General features: G+C 44.9%; 2 protein-coding genes across 3 annotated transcripts in view; both read left to right on the top strand.

Moving 5' to 3' along the window:
- STRIP2 (striatin interacting protein 2) overlaps positions 1 to 22,227 on the top strand; it is a 103,936-nt gene that overhangs the window by 75,918 nt on the left and 5,791 nt on the right. Inside the window, exon 21 of one of the 2 annotated variants that reach the window (XM_078851196.1) lies at positions 9,570 to 9,631. In XM_078851196.1, the coding sequence (XP_078707322.1) occupies positions 9,570 to 9,595 (26 nt within the window). In that variant the 3' untranslated portion in view covers positions 9,596 to 9,631. Of the gene's footprint in view, positions 1 to 9,569; positions 10,199 to 22,227 lie in introns of those variants that run through there. The other variant, XM_073328936.2, reaches the window with a different exon arrangement.
- SMKR1 (small lysine rich protein 1) lies at positions 9,569 to 14,154 on the top strand. Its single transcript, XM_073328939.2, has 2 exons — positions 9,569 to 9,631; positions 13,702 to 14,154. The coding sequence occupies exons 1-2, from the start codon at positions 9,629 to 9,631 to the stop codon at positions 13,903 to 13,905; spliced, it is 207 nt and encodes a 68-aa protein (XP_073185040.1). The 5' UTR covers positions 9,569 to 9,628; the 3' UTR covers positions 13,906 to 14,154.

Genomic DNA, 22,227 nt, shown 5'->3' with positions numbered 1-22,227 from the left:
CCCCCTGTCAGTCAGGTAATTTGCATCAACACAGACACTAGCTTGTTTACTAGTTTTCAAATCCCCAAGCTTTACCAATTCCAAGGCTGGACTCTATCTTAAAGTGATAACATCAATTTTCACTAGCATGTTAGACTCAAGGTTATTTTGTCCTTCCATTACCAACCTCTGCTTCCACATGGAATCAGATGTCAGGTCCATTAAGACTACAAGTCATATCCAAAATATCTAGAGATGAGTCTGCCTGCATCCTTGTAACCCAGTAACCAGTAATACGATCTTTTCTCAGTATCTGAGTCACAGACTGCTTACTTAAAGAATCAACATAGAGATATTCATGTTCCAACAACATTGTCTCCCCAAAAAGCTGGTTAAGCTTATAGGGCTGTTTAAATTCCCTAACAATTTTTATTTCATTTCAGACCTTTTCAAAGCTATCCACACTGCATCTTTCTAAAGCAAAGTCAGTGGATTTATACACCTCAGAAAGACTCTGGCAGTTAGGAACTGGAACAACTGTTGCTTTCTCTATACAGTGATTCACCCTGAGTTAACTTAATCAAATCACTTCCACACCTATCAGTTGCAGTAAACTGCTTGCAAAAACTACCATGAAGATTTTCCTCTTCAGGAATCTTTCTAAGCAAAAACCCATTTTTCACAGAAATTTTGCCCTTACCCTTTTCACCTAGGGCTTGCCCTAAAGGAACATTTTCCTGAGCAACAACAGACTATTTCTGGGTTTCACTTAAATCCAGAATCACCTCTGACCCATCAGGAGGATTTTCACAAAACCCCCTTTCAGGTAAACTGCTACACTTCATACTCACAAGATTAGAAGTAGTCTCTTCCTCGTGACAAGTTTCCACACTGTCAGTAGGTATCGTAGTCAAATCACCTTCATGCTTTTCTTGTGCCCTGGCGATGATATCACCCTGACTAGACAAGGTTGTCATATCTTTACCCAGCAACATACTAGCAACAGGCAAAATAGAAGCACCAGAATCGCTTGGTCTCTGGGAGCTATTTATGACATTAACTGGATGCAACCTAGTTACAATGTCAACATCCCTAGCAGACACAAATTCAGGACCACTTCCTTCCTGGGCTTTAGTTGTATCCAGAATCAGCTCTGGGTCAACCTATAAATATTCAACCATCAGAGGCTGACAAGCTTCTTCTGTCTGCTCTACAAACAGGAAAGAGCTGGAGAAGCATTCCCCTTTAACAGACAAACAGCTCCCTTCATGGGCAAGTCATTACCCCTAACAGTCACAGGAATATTTTCATCACTGTCACAATTCTCCACACAGGTAACAGATAAGGTGTAGGGATACTCATGGTCCACTAACCTTGCTTTTCCAAACTGATGATTAGACAAAGCCATCAGCTCAGAAGGCTGCCTATGCTTATCTAAACTTTCTGTGCCTTCCCCTCCCTTAACAGATAAACTGCTGTTTTCCACAAATAGTTCTTATTACGCTGAGCTACTTTTAAGCACATCACTTTTACCTGGGACAGGCTTACTTTCCCAAGCTTTACTAGCCAACAATTAATCACTCACCAAGAATGTTCCCCTTCCTTCCTCAGTCAGGGCTTTAACCTGATCACCAATTTTTAATTTGCTCTAGAGAAACATCTTCCTGAGCCTTATCTAATGCCAGATTCACTTCTGAGATACCAGACAGACGCTCAGAAATTTTTTCCACATATGCACTGCTTCTTTGCACAGACAAACAGCCATCTTTCTCAGACAAACATTTGGAGAAACCCTCCATAGGTAAATCCTTTCCCCTAATAAACACAGGTTCAGGATTATTTCTTTCCTGTGACTGGTTTATGTCATCAACTTGACTGAACAAAGTTTTAATATCATCCCCAATCAAAAGATCCTTAGGCAATAACTTCCTTACACCAGCTATAACTTCATGTTTAACACCATTCCATTCTAGATGGATTCTGGCTAAAGGCACATTTACAGTAAATTCATGGAGGATTATAATATTCACACTCTGGTCTGGTAAATAATCTTCCTCTTTGACAAGATCTGCTTTAACAAGAGTGATATTAGAAGCTGTAATTTGCCCTAAACAGCTTTTACCATTGACTTTTACATTTTCTGCACAAGTTATGGGTTACATTCACCTGAGCTCATAGTAAAAGCATTTACATAAAAGGTGGCAGTGTTGGGGTACATTTGGTTACACACTTAACTGCTTAGAATCAAACAACATACCAACATTGTTACAAACTGGATAGTTTCTATCCCCATCTTTGCTGCTGAGAGGAACTGGCTTTTCAGGATGATACAGTTCCTGTTGTTCCTTTAGTCTCTTGAGTTGGAGCTTAAGTCTGTCCACTTTTGCCTTAGCTTCTAGTTCCTGCAATCGAATATATGCCATTCTTTGTTCATGTTCAAAACACAGGCGTTCTCTTTCAGCAGCTTCTCCTTCCATATCAGCTATGTTTTGCTTTTGTTCAAGTTCTAGCTGCTGGTTTCTCACTACAACCATTTTTGCTGGGTCTGCTTTCTTATTGCTGGTAATTAACAGATTTTTCAGTTCCTGCGCTGGAGCCTTTTGCTTAAAATACAACCCTCTCTGTAAGCACAATTCTTCCAGCCTTTTTCTGTCAGGATCTTGATCATGGGTCACTCACTGTAACTGATTTTTAACCCTTAAACTCTCCAATATCAAAAATAAATTTTGACAAGCGTGTGGTTCTGATCCAAAAACCCAATTAACCTGTGGTAATGTGCATCCCGCTGACTCCATCACTGCGATCGGCATCCTAGTGGGGAGCCAGCTGTGGTCACTCAATTAGGGTGAACTGCAAAGAATGGGGCAACCCAATCCCCAAGAGCTGGTGGATATTCCAATACTTAGATTCACCATGCGAGAATAAAACAGCTTCTTTATTACCTTACTGGTTACTCAGAAGTCCAAACAACACAGTTCCCTTAAAGTGATCCAGCCTCAGGCACCCATCCAGGTACCCACATCAAATATGATGACATTTTTATAAATTTTATTTCATCATATAAAAGAAAAGGTTCTACCAATCCCCAAGGATCGGACACATTGCCTCCCACGTTAATGAATGTTTCAGATCTTACCCAAATACACGTTACAGCCAATTCTTCTTCTTAATTAAAATCTAAAGTTTTATTTATAAAAAGAAAGAAAGGTGAGAGTTAAAATTGGTTAAAGGAATCAATTACATACAGTAATGGCAAAGTTCTTGGTTCAGGCTTGTAGCAGTGGTGGAATAAACTGCTGGCTTAAGTTAAGTCTCTCTAGAGTACATCCACAGCTTGGATGGGTCTTCAATCTTACTTCTTAGCTCTGGAGGAACCTTTCTACAAACTGAAGCTCATAAAAATGGACTGAATGACCCATCCAAGCTGTGGATGTACTCCAGAGACTTAATGGATAGGGAGGAAGCAGAGATGTGGTATATCTTGACTTTTTAGTAAGGCTTTTGATACTGTCTTGCATGACCTTCTCATAAACAAATGAGGGAAATACAACCTCTATGGAGCTTCTATAAGGTGGGTGCAGAACTGGTTGGAAAATCGTTCCCAGAGAGTAATTATCAGTGGTTCATAGTCATGCTGGAAGGACATAACGAGTGGAGTCCCCCAGGGATCAGTTCTGGGTCCGGTTCTGTTCAATATCTTCATCAATGATTTAGATAATGGCATTGAGTACACTTATAATGTTTGTAGACAACACCAAGCTGGGAGGGGTTGCAGCTGCTTTGGAGGATAGGATTAAAATTCAAAATGATCTGGACAAACTGGAGAAATGGTCTGAAGTAAGTAGGATGAAATTCAATAAGGGCAAATGCAAAGTACTCCACTTAGGAAGGAATAATCAGTTGCACGCATACAAACTAGGAAATGACTGCCTAGGAAGGAGTACTGTGGAAAGGGATTTGGGAGTCATAGTTGATCATAAGCTAAATATGAGTTAATAGTGAAACGCTGTTGCAAGAAAAGTAAACATCAAACATCATTCTGGTATGTATTAGCAGGAATTTTGCAAGCAAGACACAAGAAGTAATTCTTCTGCTCTACTCCATGCTGCTTAGGCCTCAATTGGAGTATTGTGTTCAGCTCTGGGTGCCACGTTTCAGGGAAGATGTGGGCAAATTGGAGAAAATCCAGAGAACAATCAAAATGATTAACAGTCTAGAAAACATGACCTCTGAGGGAAAATTGAAAAAACTGAGTTTGTTTAGTCTGGAGAAGATTGAGAGGGGCCATAACCGTTTTCAAGTACATAAAAGGTTGTTACTAAGAGGAGGAAAAAGAATTGTTCTCAACCTCTGACACTAGGACAAGAACCAACAGGCTTAAATTGCAGTAAGGACGGTTTAGATTGGAAATTAGGAAAAACTTCTTGTCTGGGTGGTTAAGCACTGGAATAAATTGTATGGGGAGATTGTGAAATCTCCATCATTGGAGATGTTTTAAGGGCAGGTTAGACAAACACCTGTCAGGGATGGTCTAGACAAAACTTATTGCTGCCATGAGTGCAGGGGACTGGACTAGATGACTTCTCGAGGTCCCTTCTAGTCCTACGATTCTAGAATTCCCAGTGAAGGAAATCAAGGCAGCCAAAAGACTGCTTCTGGGAATTATGCTTTCAGTGAACGACTACAGGGAACGTTGGAAACAACTGAATTGCTCTCCCCCGTCCCCATCCCTGAACATCACCAAACTCCAGTCCTTTAGGTGAAATGTGTAGGGACTGAACGATGCCATTGGTGTGGCTGTCCTGCCTTCAAATGACATGAGACAGGAAACTGGGGGACTATACTGTCCTACCAGTAAAATAAACAGGTAGTAATGCAATGTTAGCTGTGCTGGGCAAGGTGGGTGAATTAATACCTTTTATTGGACCAACATCTGCTGGGGAAAGTAAGAAGTTTCCAAGCTCTGCCTTGGGTCTATAGTACTTTAACAGGAGTCTGGGAGGTAAGACCTGAACCTCATCACCAAAAAACAAGGAATTTTCCTCACTTATTTTAATGAAAACTGGCGATAGGGGTTGTGAGACTTCCTTGGGGCGGGGGGAGGGGGATTCTGGTCAGCTCCTTGCACTTAGTTTGTGGGGAGGAGAGACTGATTAACCCCTTGTGCTTTGGGAGTAGAGGGGAAGGCTGGTCATGGTCCACTGCTTGCAATTTGGGGGCTAGGGGCAGACTCGTCAGCCCCTTGCACTTTGGGAGCATGGGGCGGGAGGGGGGGGAGGCTGGTTGTCCCCTTGCCCTTTAGGTGTGTGTGGTAGGGGTGGCGAGTCGGCCCTTTGGGGGTGTGCGGTGGGGGAGGCCGGTCGGCCCCTAGCGCTGTTTCCTGACAGATTCTCCAATATTGAGAGCGGGGAGGGGCGACACCCCGCTGCCCCGGGAGAGCTTTCCCGCCCTTTCCCTGAGGTGGGTGACCGTTGGGCCCGACAGGTGGAAGGGGCGCGCGCGCCTCTCCCCGGGTTTCCGGCCCCCCCCGGCGGAGAGGACGCAGGCGGGCGGGGGCGGGGGCGGGGTCTGGCCGAGCCTCGCCGGCGCCTTGGTAACGGGACGTGGGAGGTGTAAACAAAAGGGGGGACCCCGCCCACTCCTGGGAGGAGGCCACGCCCGCTGGCTGCCTCGCCTGGCCCCGGCGGGGAGCGCGAGCCGCCCCCGGGTCCGGCCAGCCGTGCTGCCACGCGCTCCGGGCTGCAGCCCGTGCAGGAGAGGCGGTGTGTTTGCGCACGCGCGCCGGGGTGGGGGGGGCGGCTCCCGTTGGGCGGGGGGAGCGTGTTCCCTGGCCACGGGGGTTGCAGCCCTGCGCCCGGGCAGGCGTGCACCATCGCTCCCAGCGCACGGGTTGGTAATCGGGCTGTTCAACGGTGCGGTGTTCCTGGGGTTACGAGGCTACGTGGCTGGTTTGGGGCTTGGGTGTAAGGTGGCTGTAACGTCCCCTGTGCGGCTCTGGGATTGTGAGGGGCGCTCCCGGCTGGGGGACGAGTGCGAGGCCTGGCAAGACAGCCCTGCAGGCTGTCCTCAACTCGCCTTTCTGCAAGGAGAAAATAAATCGCAGAAGTGTAGGGCTGGAAGAGTCCTCAAGAGGGCATCTAGTCCTCGTCCCTGCTGAGCTGAGGCAAGATTCAGTACAGCTCGACCACCCCCACCTGGGCTTAAAATCCTCTAGGGGTCACCTGTTCCAGTGCTGCTCAACTTCCTTGGACAGGACGGTGCAGTGCTGATCACCTGTGAGAAAGTTTCCTCGGCGATCGAATTCTCCTGTTTCTTCTTCCCCTGCTTTGCAGCAGTGGAGTTGAAGTGAGATACTGTGGTGATAGGAGCTTAAGAAATACCTGAGAGAGAATGGTTTCAGAGTAGCAGCCGTGTTAGTCTGTATTCGCAAAAAGAAAAGGAGGACTTGTGGCACCTTAGAGACTAATAAATTTATTTGAGCATAAGCTTTCGTGAGCTACAGCTCACTTCATCGATGAAGTGAGCTGTAGCTCACGAAAGCTTATGCTCAAATAAATTGGTTAGTCTCTAAGGTGCCACAAGTCCTCCTTTTCTTTTTTCTGAGAGAGAATGTTTCCTTCCCTCTCCAATCAAAAATGCAATTTTGAAACTGCAGGAACTGAGGTTGATTTTTAAGGGGAAGGGTTGTTAATTATAAACTGTAGTAATTTAACAGAACTATTGCACATCTACCACCACTAGGTTCTTTCCCAGTTTGCTATCTGTGTAACACAGTGAGCTGCAATTTAGGTCTCTTCCCTCACCCTCTTTCTTAACTCATTGCACTTCTGATATTCAGATGGTCTCTTACAACACAGGAGAACTCCTGTCTCAGAGCAAAGCTGGAAATCTTTAGTAGACTATGGAGTCATGAACAACTGGTGTAGATGATTCAACCGATCTGTTCTTGCCATTTACAATTAAAACAGTTCTAGCTTACAATGGTCACATAAACACCACCCTATACCGGAAACCTACTGACCGCTATTCCTACCTGCATGCCTCCAGCTTTCACCCTGACCACACCACACGATCCATCGTCTACAGCCAAGCTCTGCGATACAACCGCATTTGCTCCAACCCCTCAGACAGAGACAAACACCTACAAGATCTCTGTCAAGCTTTCTTACAACTACAATACCCACCTGCTGAAGTAAAGAAACAGATTGATAGAGCGTGGTGGGATGGAAATTGTTGAAATCATGGTGGAATTCCTCAAGGGCTTCTTTTCCATGGGTCCAGATGATGAAGATGTCATCAATATAGCGCAAGTAGAGTAGGGGCTTTAGGGGATGAGAGCTGAGGAAGCGTTGTTCTAAATCAGCCATAAAAATGTTGGCATACTGTGGGGCCATGCGGGTACCCATAGCAGTGCCGCTGATCTGAAGGTATACATTGTCCCCAAATGTGAAATAGTTATAGGTAAGCACAAAGTCACAAAGTTCAGCCACCAGGTTAGCCGTGACATTATCGGGGATAGTGTTCCTGACGGCTTGTAGTCCATCTTTGTGTGGAATGTTGGTGTAGAGGGCTTCTACATCCATAGTGGCCAGGATGGTGTTATCAGGAAGATCACCGATGGATTGAAGTTTCCTTAGGAAGTCAGTGGTGTCTCAAAGGTAGCTGGGAGTGCTGATAGCGTAGGGCCTGAGGAGGGAGTCTACATAGCCAGACAATCCTGCTGTCAGGGTGCCAATGCCTGAGATGATGGGGCGCCCAGGATTTCCAGGTTTATGGATCTTGGGTAGTAGATAGAATATCCCAGGTCGGGGTTCCAGGGGTGTGTCTGTGCGGATTTGATCTTGTGCTTTTTCAGGAAGTTTCTTGAGCAAATGCTGTAGTTGCTTTTGGTAACTCTCAGTGGGATCAGAGGGTAATGGCTTGTAGAAACTCGTGTTGGAGAGCTGCCGAGCAGCCTCTTGTTCATATTCCGACCTATTCATGATGACAACAGCACCTCCTTTGTCAGCCTTTTTGATTATGATGTCAGAGTTGTTTCTGAGGCTGTGGATGGCATTGTGTTCTGCACGGCTGAGGTTATGAGTTCCCAGAAGTTACCTACTACAGGACAGGCCTAACAAAGAAAATAACAGAACGCCACTAGCCGTCACCTTCAGCCCCCAACTAAAACCCCTCCAACGCATTATTAAGGATCTACAACCTATCCTAAAGGATGACCCAACACTCTCACAAATCTTGGGAGACAGGCCAGTCCTTGCCTACAGACAGCCCCGCAACCTGAAGCAAATACTCACCAACAACCACATACCACACAACAGAACCACTAACCCAGGAACTTATCCTTGCAACAAAGCCCGTTGCCAATTGTGCCCACATATCTATTCAGGGGACACCATCACAGGGCCTAATAACATCAGCCACACTATCAGAGGCTCGTGTACCTGCACATCCACCAATGTGATATATGCCATCATGTGCCAGCAATGCCCCTCTGCCATGTACGTTGGTCAAACTGGACAGTCTCTACGTAAAAGAATAAATGGACACAAATCAGATGTCAAGAATTATAACATTCATAAACCAGTCGGAGAACACTTCAATCTCTCTGGTCACGCAATCACAGACATGAAGGTCACTATCTTAAAACAAAAAAACTTCAAATCCAGACTCCAGCGAGAAACTGCTGAATTGGAATTCATTTGCAAATTGGATACTATTAATTTAGGCTTAAATAGAGACTAAGTCATTATGCAAGGTAGCCTATTTCCTCTTGTTTTTTCCTACCCCCCCCCCCCAGATGTTCTGGTTTAACTTGGATTTAAACTTGGAGAGTGGTCAGTTTGGATGAGCTATTACCAGCAGGAGAGTGAGTTTGTGTGTGTATGGGGGTGGGGGGGGGGGTGAGAAAACCTGGATTTGTGCTGGAAATGGCCCACCTTAATTATGCACATTGTAGGGAGAATGGTCACTTTGGATGAGCTATTACCAGCAGGATAGTGAGTTTGTGTGTGTGGTTTTTGGGAGGGGGGTGAGAGAACCTGGATTTGTGCAGGAAATGGCCCAACTTTACTATCATGCACATTGTGTAAAGAGTTGTCACTTTGGATGGGCTATCACCAGCAGGAGAGTGAATTTGTGTGGGGGGGTGGAGGGTGAGAAAACCTGGATTTGTGCTGGAAATGGCCCACCTGATGATCACTTTAGATAAGCTATTACCAGCAGGACAGTGAGGTGGGAGGAGGTATTTTTTCATATTCTCTGTGTATAAATAAAGTCTGCTGCAGTTTCCACGGCATGCATCCGATGAAGTGAGCTGTAGCTCACGAAAGCTCATGCTCAAATAAATTGGTTAGTCTCTAAGGTGCCACAAGTACTCCTTTTCTTTTTGCGAATACAGACTAACACGGCTGTTACTCTGAAACTAGCCCACTGTAGTTATCTGTACAAGACAGAAGGTTTTTTTGGTGGAGCTCATTTTATTACCTGTTCCATTTCCTTTTTGTAAATGGCCATAGGGTTGAGGGGGAATAGAGAGCAATACTGTGATATCTGCATAGCATGTAACCCTTTGCATGATTTGTATATTGCAGGGTCTATCTTCAGGGCTTCATGCTGAGTCCATCAGTTCAGGTCAATAAAAGGACTTACCATGGTAATACAAGTTAATTTTTTTAAATGTACAATTATATTTATTTATGCAGAACAATCTGTGAACTAATTGGGAATTGAGGAGTTCAAAATTAGAGTAGGAAGGGTGCATAAACTTGCTTACTAATTGTTCAGTGATAGTGTACATAATGAATAGTAATAAATGTATACAATATGTCTGTTACAATCTTGCAGATGGATTTCACTACTTCATACAGTATTGTATGAACATATTGTGCTGTTGTGTCCCTATAGTCACTGGTTAAATAAATAGCTGATTTCGCTTTAAAAGAACTGTATCTCTTCTTTGCCACCAAGTTACACTGCATCGTTTTCCTCTTGTTCATCAAACCACGGCTAAGGGATTTCCAGTGCACTGAAGACTTCAGAATGTGAAGGGATGTCGACATGTTCTTCATACAGCACTTTTGTTATATTACTAAAAAGGCACTTTGAGCAGTGTGTAAGGAAGGTCAGTACACCCATGCTGTGAGTGCACCTGACCTGTGCTCCTTATTCAAGTAAATACATGTGTACCTTATTGATCAAGGGATAAAAACGGTTCATATAACCAGCCATTTGTAAGACCAGCGTTCATTACATTGGGGTTCTACTGTATTATGAAGCTGAAAGGCTCATTTTCAAGGCTGATGAACACAAACTGACCTACCTAACGTACGTTTTAAGTTGTGTGTTTGGATGCACCAGATTCTGCTTTGCCATATTTGTAAGTAGGCAGTAGAGTATTACACGTGCTTCGTAAAATTAAAATTCTGACCACTTGGGGTCAATAAAGATTCCGTTGCACTTTCCACAAGAGTAGAAATGTCCAGCATCTTCGGAAGGTGCCGAAATACCATGATGCTGGGCATGGAATAAGAACCAGAATAGAATAGGTACTGGTTTCAGAGTAACAGCTGTGTTAGTCTGTATTCGCAAAAAGAAAAGGAGTACTTGTGGCACCTTAGAGACTAACCAATTTATTTGAGCATAAGCTTTCGTGAGCTACAGCTCACTTCATTGGATGCATACTGTGGAAAGTACACAAGATCTTTTTATACACACAAAGCATGAAAAAATGGGTGTTTACCACTACAAAAGGCTTATCTTTAGATAAGCTATTACCAGCAGGGGAGTGGGGTGAGGGGAGAGAAAACCTTTTGTAGTGGTAAACACCCATTTTTTCATGCTTTGTGTGTATAAAAAGATCTTGTGTACTTTCCACAGTATGCATCCGATGAAGTGAGCTGTAGCTCACGAAAGCTTATGCTCAAATAAATTGGTTAGTCTCTAAGGTGCCACAAGAATAGGTACTTAGATCTTGTTTGGATCTGTGAACTGTCTGAGCTATGCCTCTGTGAGATGAGGGAGGGCCATGATCTGTTCAATGCCATACAAGCCCTTGGATGCCTGGGAAGTTTGTAAGAGATCCCTAGGTTGGAATCCTCTAGGACAGTGCTTCTCAAGCTGTATAATGTGGGGGACCGGCAATTTTTTTTTCCAATGTGCACGCAGACCGGCAGCTGATGGCTTGCGGACTGGCACCGGTCCGCAGACCACCACTTTGAGTAGCACTGCTCTAGTGTTACTAGACATGTTGCAACATGCAGACTTCAGCTTCCTGTTCTGCAGTTTAATGGAGAGACAGGAAATGGGGACCTAGAGCTCATCAGAAATAATGAAAGTGCTTCACTGCTGATAATGATTGTGGGCAAGCAAAGTAGCAGGAGGTCAGAGGCATTTCTCACAATGAAGGAGAGAAATAGTGGTGAGACAATTGCCACCTCCCGAATAACTGTGTGGCCCCATAACAACTTGCACTTAAATACAGTGCCTTTCATTCTGACAGGTTTCAGAGTAACTTGCTGTAGCGCACGAAAGCTTATGCTCAAATAAATTGGTTAGTCTCTAAGGTGCCACAAGTCCTCCTTTTCATTCTGAAAGATCACAAAATGCTGTGGACACTTTAATACTATGGACCAAACTTCCAGCAGGAAAGTAATTGCACTTCAAAAATTTGCCAGTGCATCTGTTTTTAGGGCACAAATGTATGGGAGTGTATTTCAGGAGGCTTGCTTAAAAATCAATCTACGTAAGCGGTGCACTTACGTCATAAACCACACACATTCCATTACAATGAGTATTCAGCAAATTATAGCTATGCAATTACTATTTGTATGAAAGTTTGTCACTTATGCTAATCGATGTCTGATTGCAAGCAGTTTGCTTTCCACATGACAGGTAGTGTTGTATCCTAAACCTTCATTCCCTACAGCAGGGGTTCTCAAACTGCAGGTTGGGACCCCTCAGAGGGTCGTGAAGTTATTACGTGGGGGGTCACGAGCTGTCAGTCTCCACCCCAAACCCCGCTTTGCCTCCAGCATTTATAATGGTGTTAAATATGTAAAAGATGTTTTTAATTTATAAAGGGGGGGGTCGCACTGAGAGGCTTGCTGTGTGAAAGGGGTCACCAGTACAAAAGTTTGAGAACCACTGCCCTACAGCTTGTGCTCTGCATTTTCCTTCGGGGGGGGATTTTGTTTTCTCTTTCTGTGGATGCTGCAGTTTGGCTCTGTGTTTCATTTGCATTGCATTTCCTCTTATTTTTACCATACATGTTCCTTCATGTTTATCTGTGGATTGATTTAGATGAGTCATGTTCCAGGACTGTGTCACTGAGTTTCCATTTATGCCTCTCTTCTGCTGACATGTACTGAGCCATGGAGGTACTTCTCATGGTTTATGTTGTAAAAATGTGGTACATGCATTCCTGTTCCATAGTGATAACGTTGTCTCCTGAAGTGATGATGATGTTCATAACTTTTCTGACTGTATCAAAGTCATTTGTTTCTCTTGTGCATCAACTGATGCATTTCTTGTGAAGAATGCATCAATCCAGTCATTCAGAAGAGCATGTGAAATTACCTGTATAACGCACTGCTAGGTAGGCAGTAACACCAGGCTACCCCATGTGCAGTGGATGTGGTGTCTGGCATGAGGACAAAGTCCAAGAGCTTTTAATCACTTAGGAAGTGTAGGTATTCTTGAATACCTTTCCTCTCGAAAATGGCTCCTCATTCCATTCTCTGCACGTGTGCTGTAGCCCAAAAAATCGCACTTCCTTCTCCTCATGGCATCCGCTCATCTTGAAGTGTTTCCATATTTCCTCTGCATGTTTTCTCTACAGATTCTTGATTAGATCTTTAAATGTTCAAAATGACCATATGCAGAGAATCTGTCCTCTGAGGCAGCACGATGGGAGCAAAGGGCCTGAGCCAAATCCATTCAATTTGATTGGAGTCTTTCCATTGACTTCAGTAGGGTTTCGATCAGGCTCTTGGTGAGTATTAAATAGATACTTGCTCGGTATAGATGTATTTGCTAAAGCGGGTAGTTATGGTTTTGCTCTTAGACGCAGTAGTAGTACATATTTATATTATGGAAGCAGCCAAAGGCCCCAGTTGGGTGCTGTACCATCCTGGTTTACAGTCTCAAGACAAACAGGCGAAGAGTAGAGGATGGTGATACGACATTTTATGTGCTTCAGAATGACATTTTAGTGCATTCTTCAAGAAGCGCTTAGTAACTACCTGTTCTGTATGGACTAACAACTTTCAGCCTGTGCAGATATAGTTTTTTAACTAGAGATAAACACAGTTTGGAGCACTAATTGACTGGTTAGATTGCTCACTTTAATCCACCAGTTTTATCAAAAATATCTATGCAGCCTTTCCTTTCTGTTGACCTTTTCACAATCTAACCTGGTCCATAGAGTAGATATCACTTTGGTAGGTTTGTCCTACTATGTCATAGCTATTAGTCCATCTAACAAAATCCACACCCAGGGTAGTAGTCTGTGGTCAAGAGACCCTGGACTAACTTCACTGGGGGTGCTGCAGATCATGATTTTGGTGCAGCAGTGTAGCTTTAGGTGGGACCCCAGTACTGGGTGAGAGAGGCAGTATTGCAATGTAGGAGTGAGGTGCTCTGAGTTCTTGTAGATGGCATTGACACAATCATGATCCAGATCTATTTGCAATCCCTGGGTGTTTTGTTGCTGTTCTGCTTTTACAGGCAGGTAAAGGTGGCAAATCCACACGCAGCAAATCCAAAGGCTCCAGGAAGAAAACAAAGAAGCCAGTGAGCGAAGTGGATATCCTTAGCCCAGCTGCCATGCTCAATGCCTACTACATTTCTCACAATGCTGCTGCCTGCCTGGAGTTCCGTGGCTTTAATTGGCCTGACTCCCCCAAAAAGAAAGGGAAGAAAGGAAAGTAATAATCTAATGGATGGAAGGCAAGGGACCCATGATACATCAAGCTTCACCATGAAAAGGATTGAAAGCAAACTGGGATCACTCAGGTTTTTAACTCTTAAGGTTTGCCATAATCACTGTGAAGGCTAGTACTTAAGACAGTCTTGTTATGATTCGAGCATAAGATAGTAAATGTTAATTTAAGATGCTTACTGTACCAGTGTAATACTGACCATGGCCGTTTGCCTGCTAATTCTGGCAGCAAATAAAACATTGCACCTCTGTGAGCAATTCTAATGATGTGTGTGTGTGTGGGGGGGGATTAGTTTTGTACTCGTAGCTCCTGCTGCTACTCCTGCTCCTAGAAATCTAATGTAGTCCCTGAAAGCCAGTGCACACCAAAGCTGGTGTGTCTGCCATTGCTTAAACCAAGGGTTGCCAAAGTGCAGTCTCATAAAATGCAGCCCATGGAGACTTCATGGCCCAACATGCAGTGATCTCTCTCAATCCGAGTATCCTGGCTGAAAGCCACAAGCTTTGTGTTAAAGATTAGAGTGGCTACAAGCAGCTCCATTTTATACAGATTAAATGCAACTCTTGGATGCCTGGCAAACTGCTAACCAGTCACCTGTTGGGCAAAGTTTGTGTGCCCATGGCACGTATTTATCACAGGGCTGGTTCAAGCACATTTTATCCCATCCACTCCCACCTACAAGACCCAGGATTTGGTATGAAATGTTTTTCTTCACTATCCCACGTTCTTCTGCATTGCCAGCTCGGAGGGTTGGGGCAATAGGGAATGTGTCAAGAACTGATGTATGTGGTGGGGGAAGTTAGGGGATGATTGGATAGAAGTGTCCTCCTTAAAAAGGAGGAGAGGAGAATCTGCAACGAGCCAGGGCTACAATAAAAGAGGGAAAGGAGGACTTGTGGCACCTTAGAGACTAACCAATTTATTAGAGCATAAGCTTTCGTGAGCTACAGCTCACTTCTTCAGATGCATATCGTGGAAACTGCAGCAGGCTTTATATATACACAGAGAATATGAAACAATACCTATTCCCACCCCACGTATTGTTTCATATTCTCTGTGTATATATAAAGCCTGCTGCAGTTTCCACGATATGCATCTGAAGAAGTGAGCTGTAGCTCACGAAAGCTTATGCTCTAATAAATTGGTTAGTCTCTAAGGTGCCACAAGTCCTCCTTTTCTTTTTGCGAATACAGACTAACACGGCTGTTACTCTGAAACCTGTCAATAAAAGAGGGAGACATCCTGATTCCCTAGGATGCTCAAGTTATTGCCAGCATGAAAGCTTGTGCTCCACCCCATCTGGCATAACATGAGCAGGAAACTTTCAGCCAGTCTCTGCCTGGGTTATGGCCCCTTTGGTTGCAGGTTTGGCATCATTGTTTGAACAGCCCCTGAAGAATTGGACTGAAAGCAATTTCTGACTATCTTTGAAGTAAGGAAGAATTGGACACCTTTCTGAGTTCTAGGTAAAGTGTGTTATGGACTTTGGAAGAGCAACTTAGAACCAATAATAATTTGACCCATCTTAGTATTAAATGCCTGGTAGGCCCTGCAAGATGGAGATTTCATAAAAACGTAAGAATGGCTCTACGCACAGGTCTCATTTGGAGAGTTCATAGCTCTGTGGCTCTGCTTAGAGGGCCAAATACTTCCATCCTTTACACTAGTGCAAACCTGCTACTCTAGTGGTGTTGCACAGATATAACTGACCTTGACCTGTCCGCTGTACTGCCCAGCATGCCACCCTCCCACCCCCAGTGGCAGGTTCTCACCATAGAATCACATTCTACTGCTATCATCCAGCAGGAAGTCTCTGGTCCCACCATACAGCTGTGACTCTTCTTTCCCCTCCATACTGTGGCTCCAAAGAGAGAGGGCAAAGTTCTGCCCTATATGCACAGTGCATCCCAAGCTACACCAGAGCTTGAACCAGTTTTTGGATGATTTGTCAGACAGGTGTACAGGATCAATTTACAAAAGAGGCAAAAGATACTTGAGGAAAAGTGATACAATCTGATACCCAAATAAAGCTGTTGGATGAATGATGAGCCTGGATGCAGAGCGGGTGCGAAGTTCCGTCCCAGAATCCAGAAGAGATTGTGCATCCAGGCACTGGAACATATTTGTGCTTTGCCAGCTGTCCTCCAAGACTTAGTGTCTCCAGCACTTTTGGCTTATTTTCAAGGGACACTGCCCAGAAGAGCTGGGTAAATAATTCTTTCCATGCATATAGCCTCTTTCTGTGAAATGCCCGCAAGGAGCTGACATTTTCTTAAATCTATTAATTATTCAAAGTGGGTTAAATCTTGGTTTGTAGATCGTTCATGAACACATTACAATTAAGACTATTTAGCTGTATGTCATGCGGTCTGTGTTGCTAAGTGATTCACCTGTAGCTCAAGTGAAAGGGCTCTATATAGCTCTTGAAACAGAATGAACCAAGTTCTGTTTCTGCTGTCACTAAATTAGAAGTGCCTGTGGCCTCCTTCCTTTTATGCCATTTGTTCTTGCTAACAGTCACGGCAGGTGGGGCTGGAGGGGAAAATTTCCTTTTAAAAAATGGAGGAAAGAGAAAATTACCAAAAAGCAAAGCAACTATTGTGCTGGCTGCTGTGCAGCTTCTGAGGAGGCATCTCCTAAGCCTGAGAGGTAGCAAGGAAGGTCTGTCAGGCAAATTGAAAAGGTCCTCACCCTGTTTCAGGCCTGAAGGGGAAGGCTTCATAAATCAGCAGAGCAACACAGCTGTAGCTCACGAAAGCTTATGCTCAAATAAATTGGTTAGTCTCTAAGGTGCCACAAGTCCTCCTTTTCTTTTTGCGAATACAGACTAACACAGCTGCTACTCTGACATCTAGCAGACAACTCCTAAAGCTTCCTCACTCACTGTTGGGCCCAAAAGCTAATCACCAGCAATTCATTCAGGTCTGTTGGTAAATCTAAAGCTTCTCCAGTTAATCTCAGCTAGGGAGGTTTGACTTCGGAAACTGGAGAACCAAGTAGCTTCTGCCAGTCCACTGAGAGACTCAGATTTGTCTCCTTGTGTGGTGAGCCTTCCCGTTTCAGGGCCTGCTGAGTCTCCTGTTCTACCTGATCTCCTGAGTGCTCCATAGAAGCTCTGCAGCAGGCCCAGCACATACAGCTCCTTCATTGATCTGCTATCCTCACAGCAGTGTATCAGTGTGGTAGATTCTCTGAGGGAGAGAATTACCATCTTTCAGTTACTCGGGCAAAGGAAAAGTGTGATGTGACTTCTATGCACTTTCAAATTACTTAACAAAACATTTGGATATTTTACATAGGTTAAAAAAAAATCCTGAGTTGCATTAGCAAGGACTTTAAAAAACACCAAGAGCTTGGAAGAGAGAGAAAACCTTCTACTTTGTTGCACAAGTCACCCTCTTACTAATGAATTTAGGAAAATAACTTCCCTAAAGGCAGGTTATTCTATAACTGCCTAATGCAGGATTTCTTGCAACTTCCTCTTAAGCAGCTAGTACTGGTTACTGTCAAAGACAGGATACTGGACTAGATAGAGCACAGTCCAGTTTGGTATGGCTATGTTCCTATGTAAATCCAGCCTTTTAACATATCTGTAACAGACTGAGTATTGGCTCTGCAAGACAGATTTCAACTCTAGGCTTAAATACGGAAAAAAAAAAAAAGTTTTTAATTTCTGCATGATGAGGCCTAGGACTCCACATGGGGGCTGGTGAAGTGCAGACGTTAAAGCTTTGGCCCTCGAATATAGCTGAAAAGTTGCTATTAATTTCTTATGTTTGGAAAGCTTTACATAAAGCCTTACAATATACGGTAGAAGATAAGTTTCAGAGTAGCAGCCATGTTAGTCTGTATTCGCAAAAAGAAAAGGAGGACTTGCCGCACCTTAGAGACTAACAAATTTATTTGAGCATAAGCTTTCGTGAGCTACAGCTCACTTCATCGGATGCATTCATCGAAGTGAGCTGTAGCTCACGAAAGCTTATGCTCAAATAAATTGGGTAGAAGATAAGGGATCCTTACCTGTCATCCCTGCAAAGCAAAGTCACATTTCCTTGTTTTTCCTCTTGTAGTAATTTGACCTCTTTGCCAAACTGTGTCATTGTGCATTCTGCTAAACGCTAGTGGAGATCATTCTTTAGCACAAATGATTGATGTGACATTAGTGCAGCCTCAGGCCTGGTCTACACCGAAAATGTAGGTCAATTTAGCTGTACCACTGCAGCGCTTGTAGCATCGATACACCCTCAGTCACTACCAGATTACTGCAGAGGGTTTTACACATTCTGTTATCACAATAAGTAGGAGTCAGAGCTTGGGAGAAACGTGATTCCCCTCAGGCTCTGCTTCTAAAAAAATAAAAAGCATCAATAAAGTTTGTCCTGCCTCAATCTAAGAAAAACTTTCTTAGGTGTAGCTCCTGCCTACATGTTATACTCACGCAAGTGAACAAATCGTTACAATGGAAGCCGGTGGTTTAGGAACTGTGAAGTTCTGAAGGGTGGGTGTGTAGCACAGTTAAAAATGTTATGTCCTAGATGGCCACACATTTGTTACAGCATTAACAGTATTTCCTCCCTTCTGCTATCTGTTGCTTAGCAGTTGTCATGCATCGTGTGCTGTTCTCAGAGCGAGTAAGATCAGCATTTCCTGTGGCAAGTTCTATGTCAAAACCATGCTGTTAAAAATACATTGGCCTCTCACCTGCATGTCCTTGGGTGGTGTGTGTCAGGGAGCACATGAATGTGGTTATCCAGTGAATGTGTGAGTGGAGGCTACATATTGGCAAAAATGTGTTTAAGCAGAAGGCACAATCCACCACACTTGGCAGGAGAAAGTTTCATGCCTCAAGCATTCCCTCTTAGAATCATAGAATATCAGGGTTGGAAGGGACCCCAGAAGGTCATCTAGTCCAACCCCCTGCTCAAAGCAGGACCAATTCCCAGTTAAATCATCCCAGCCAGGGCTTTGTCAAGCCTGACCTTAAAAACCTCTAAGGAAGGAGATTCTACCACCTCCCTAGGTAACGCATTCCAGTGTTTCACCACCCTCTGAGTGAAAAAGTTTTTCCTAATATCCAATCTAAACCTCCCCCACTGCAACTTGAGACCATTACTCCTCGTTCTGTCATCTGCTACCATTGAGAACAGTCTAGAGCCATCCTCTTTGGAACCCCCTTTCAGGTAGTTGAAAGCAGCTATCAAATCCCCCCTCATTCTTCTCTTCTGCAGGCTAAACAATCCCAGCTCCCTCAGCCTCTCCTCATAAGTCATGTGTTCCAGTCCCCTAATCATTTTTGTTGCCCTTCGCTGGACTCTCTCCAATTTATCCACATCCTTCTTGAAGTGTGGGGCCCAAAACTGGACACAGTACTCCAGATGAGGCCTCACCAATGTCGAATAGAGGGGAACGATCACGTCCCTCGATCTGCTCGCTATGCCCCTACTTATACATCCCAAAATGCCATTGGCCTTCTTGGCAACAAGGGCACACTGCTGACTCATATCCAGCTTCTCGTCCACTGTCACCCCTAGGTCCTTTTCTGCAGAACTGCTGCCTAGCCATTCGGTCCCTAGTCTGTAGCTGTGCATTGGGTTCTTCCGTCCTAAGTGCAGCACCCTGCACTTATCCTTATTGAACCTCATCAGATTCCTTTTGGCCCAATCTTCCAATTGGTCTAGGTCCTTCTGTATCCTATCCCTCCCCTCCAGCGTATCTACCACTCCTCCCAGTTTAGTATCATCCGCAAATTTGCTGAGAGTGCAATCCACACCATCCTCCAGATCATTTATGAAGATATTGAATAAAACCGGCCCCAGGACCGACCCTTGGGGCACTCCACTTGATACCGGCTGCCAACTAGACATGGAGCCATTGATCACTACCCGTTGAGCCCGACAATTTAGCCAGCTTTCTACCCACCTTATAGTGCATTCATCCAGCCCATACTTCCTTAACTTGCTGACAAGAATACTATGGGAGACCGTGTCAAAAGCTTTGCTAAAGTCAAGAAACAATACATCCACTGCTTTCCCTTCATCCACAGAACCAGTAATCTCATCATAAAAGGCGATTAGATTAGTCAGGCATGACCTTCCCTTGGTGAATCCATGCTGGCTGTTCCTGATCACCTTCCTCTCATGCAAGTGCTTCAGGATTGATTCTTTGAGGACCTGCTCCATGATTTTTCCAGGGACTGAGGTGAGGCTGACTGGCCTGTAGTTCCCAGGATCTTCCTTCTTCCCTTTTTTAAAGATTGGCACTACATTAGCCTTTTTCCAGTCATCCGGGACTTCCCCGGTTCGCCACGAGTTTTCAAAGATAATGGCCAGTGGCTCTGCAATCACAGCCGCCAATTCCTTCAGCACTCTCGGATGCAACTCGTCCGGCCCCATGGACTTGTGCACGTCCAGCTTTTCTAAATAGTCCCTAACCGCCTCTATCTCCACAGAGGGCTGGCCATCTCTTCCGCATTTTGTGATGCCCAGCGCAGCAGTCTGGGAGCTGAGCTTGTTAGTGAAAACAGAGGCAAAAAAAGCATTGAGTACATTAGCTTTTTCCACATCCTCTGTCACTAGGTTGCCTCCCTCATTCAGTAAGGGGCCCACACATTCCTTGGCTTTCTTCTTGTTGCCAACATACCTGAAGAAACCCTTCTTGTTACTCTTGACATCTCTGGCTAGCTGCAGCTCCAGGTGCGATTTGGCCCTCCTGATAACATTCCTACATGCCCGAGCAATATTTTTATACTCTTCCCTGGTCATATGTCCAACCTTCCACTTCTTGTAAGCTTCTTTTTTATGTTTAAGATCCGCTAGGATTTCACCATTAAGCCAAGTTGGTCGCCTGCCATATTTACTATTCTTTCGACTCATCGGGATGGTTTGTCCCTGTAACCTCAACAGGGATTCCTTGAAATACAGCCAGCTCTCCTGGACTCCTTTCCCCTTCAAGTTAGTCCCCCAGGGGATCCTGGCCATCCGTTCCCTGAGGGAGTCGAAGTCTGCTTTCCTGAAGTCCAGGGTCCGTATCCTGCTGCTTACCTTTGTTCCCTGCGTCAGGATCCTGAACTCAACCAACTCATGGTCACTGCCTCCCAGATTCCCATCCACTTTTGCTTCCCCCACTAATTCTACCCGGTTTGTGAGCAGCAGGTCAAGAAAAGCACCCCCCCTAGTTGGCTCCTCTAGCACTTGCGCCAGGAAATTGTCCCCTACGCTTTCCAAAAACTTCCTGGATTGTCTATGCACCGCTGTATTGCTCTCCCAGCAGATATCAGGAAAATTAAAGTCACCCATGAGAATCAGGGCATGCGATCTAGTAGCTTCCGTGAGCTGCCGGAAGAAAGCCTCATCCACCTCATCCCCCTGGTCCGGTGGTCTATAGCAGACTCCCACCACTACATCACTCTTGTTGCACACACTTCTAAACTTAATCCAGAGACACTCAGGTTTTTCTGCAGTTTCGTACCGGAGCTCTGAGCAGTCATACTGCTCCCTTACATACAGTGCTACTCCCCCACCTTTTCTGCCCTGCCTGTCCTTCCTGAACAGTTTATAACCATCCATGACAGTACTCCAGTCATATGAGTTATCCCACCAAGTCTCTGTTATTCCGATCACGTCATAGTTCCTTGACATCACCAGGACCTCCAGTTCTCCCTGCTTGTTTCCAAGGCTTTGTGCATTTGTATATAAGCACTTGAGATAACCTGTTGATCGCCCCTCATTGCCAGTATGAGGCAGGAGCCCTCCCCTCACAGACATTCCTGCCTGTGCTTCCTCCCGGTATCCCGCTTTCCCACTTACCTCAGGGCTTTGGTCTCCTTCCCCCGGTGAACCTAGTTTAAAGCCCTCCTCACTAGGTTAGCCAGCCTGCTGGCAAAGATGCTCTTCCCTCTCTTCGTAAGATGGAGCCCGTCTCTACCCAGCACTCCTCCTTCATGGAACACCATCCCATGGTCAAAGAAACCAAAGCCTTCTCTCCGACACCATCTGCGTAGCCATTCGTTGACTTCCACGATTCGACGCTCCCTACCTAGGCCTTTTCCTTCCACGGGGAGGATGGACGAGAACACCAGTTGCGCCTCCAACTCCTTTATTCTTCTTCCTAGAGCCACATAGTCCGCAGTGATCCGCTCAAGGTCATTCTTGGCAGTATCATTGGTGCCCACGTGGAGAAGCAGGAAGGGGTAGCGATCCGAGGGCTTGATGAGTCTCGGCAGTCTCTCCGTCACATCACGAATCTTAGCCCCTGGCAAGCAGCAGACTTCTCGGTTTTCCCGGTCAGGGCGGCAGATAGATGACTCAGTCCC

The sequence above is a fragment of the Lepidochelys kempii genome, chromosome 1, assembly GCF_965140285.1.
Source record: "Lepidochelys kempii isolate rLepKem1 chromosome 1, rLepKem1.hap1, whole genome shotgun sequence".
Lineage (NCBI taxonomy): Eukaryota > Metazoa > Chordata > Testudines > Cheloniidae > Lepidochelys > Lepidochelys kempii.
This window is presented reverse-complemented; position numbering and strand designations above follow the sequence as displayed.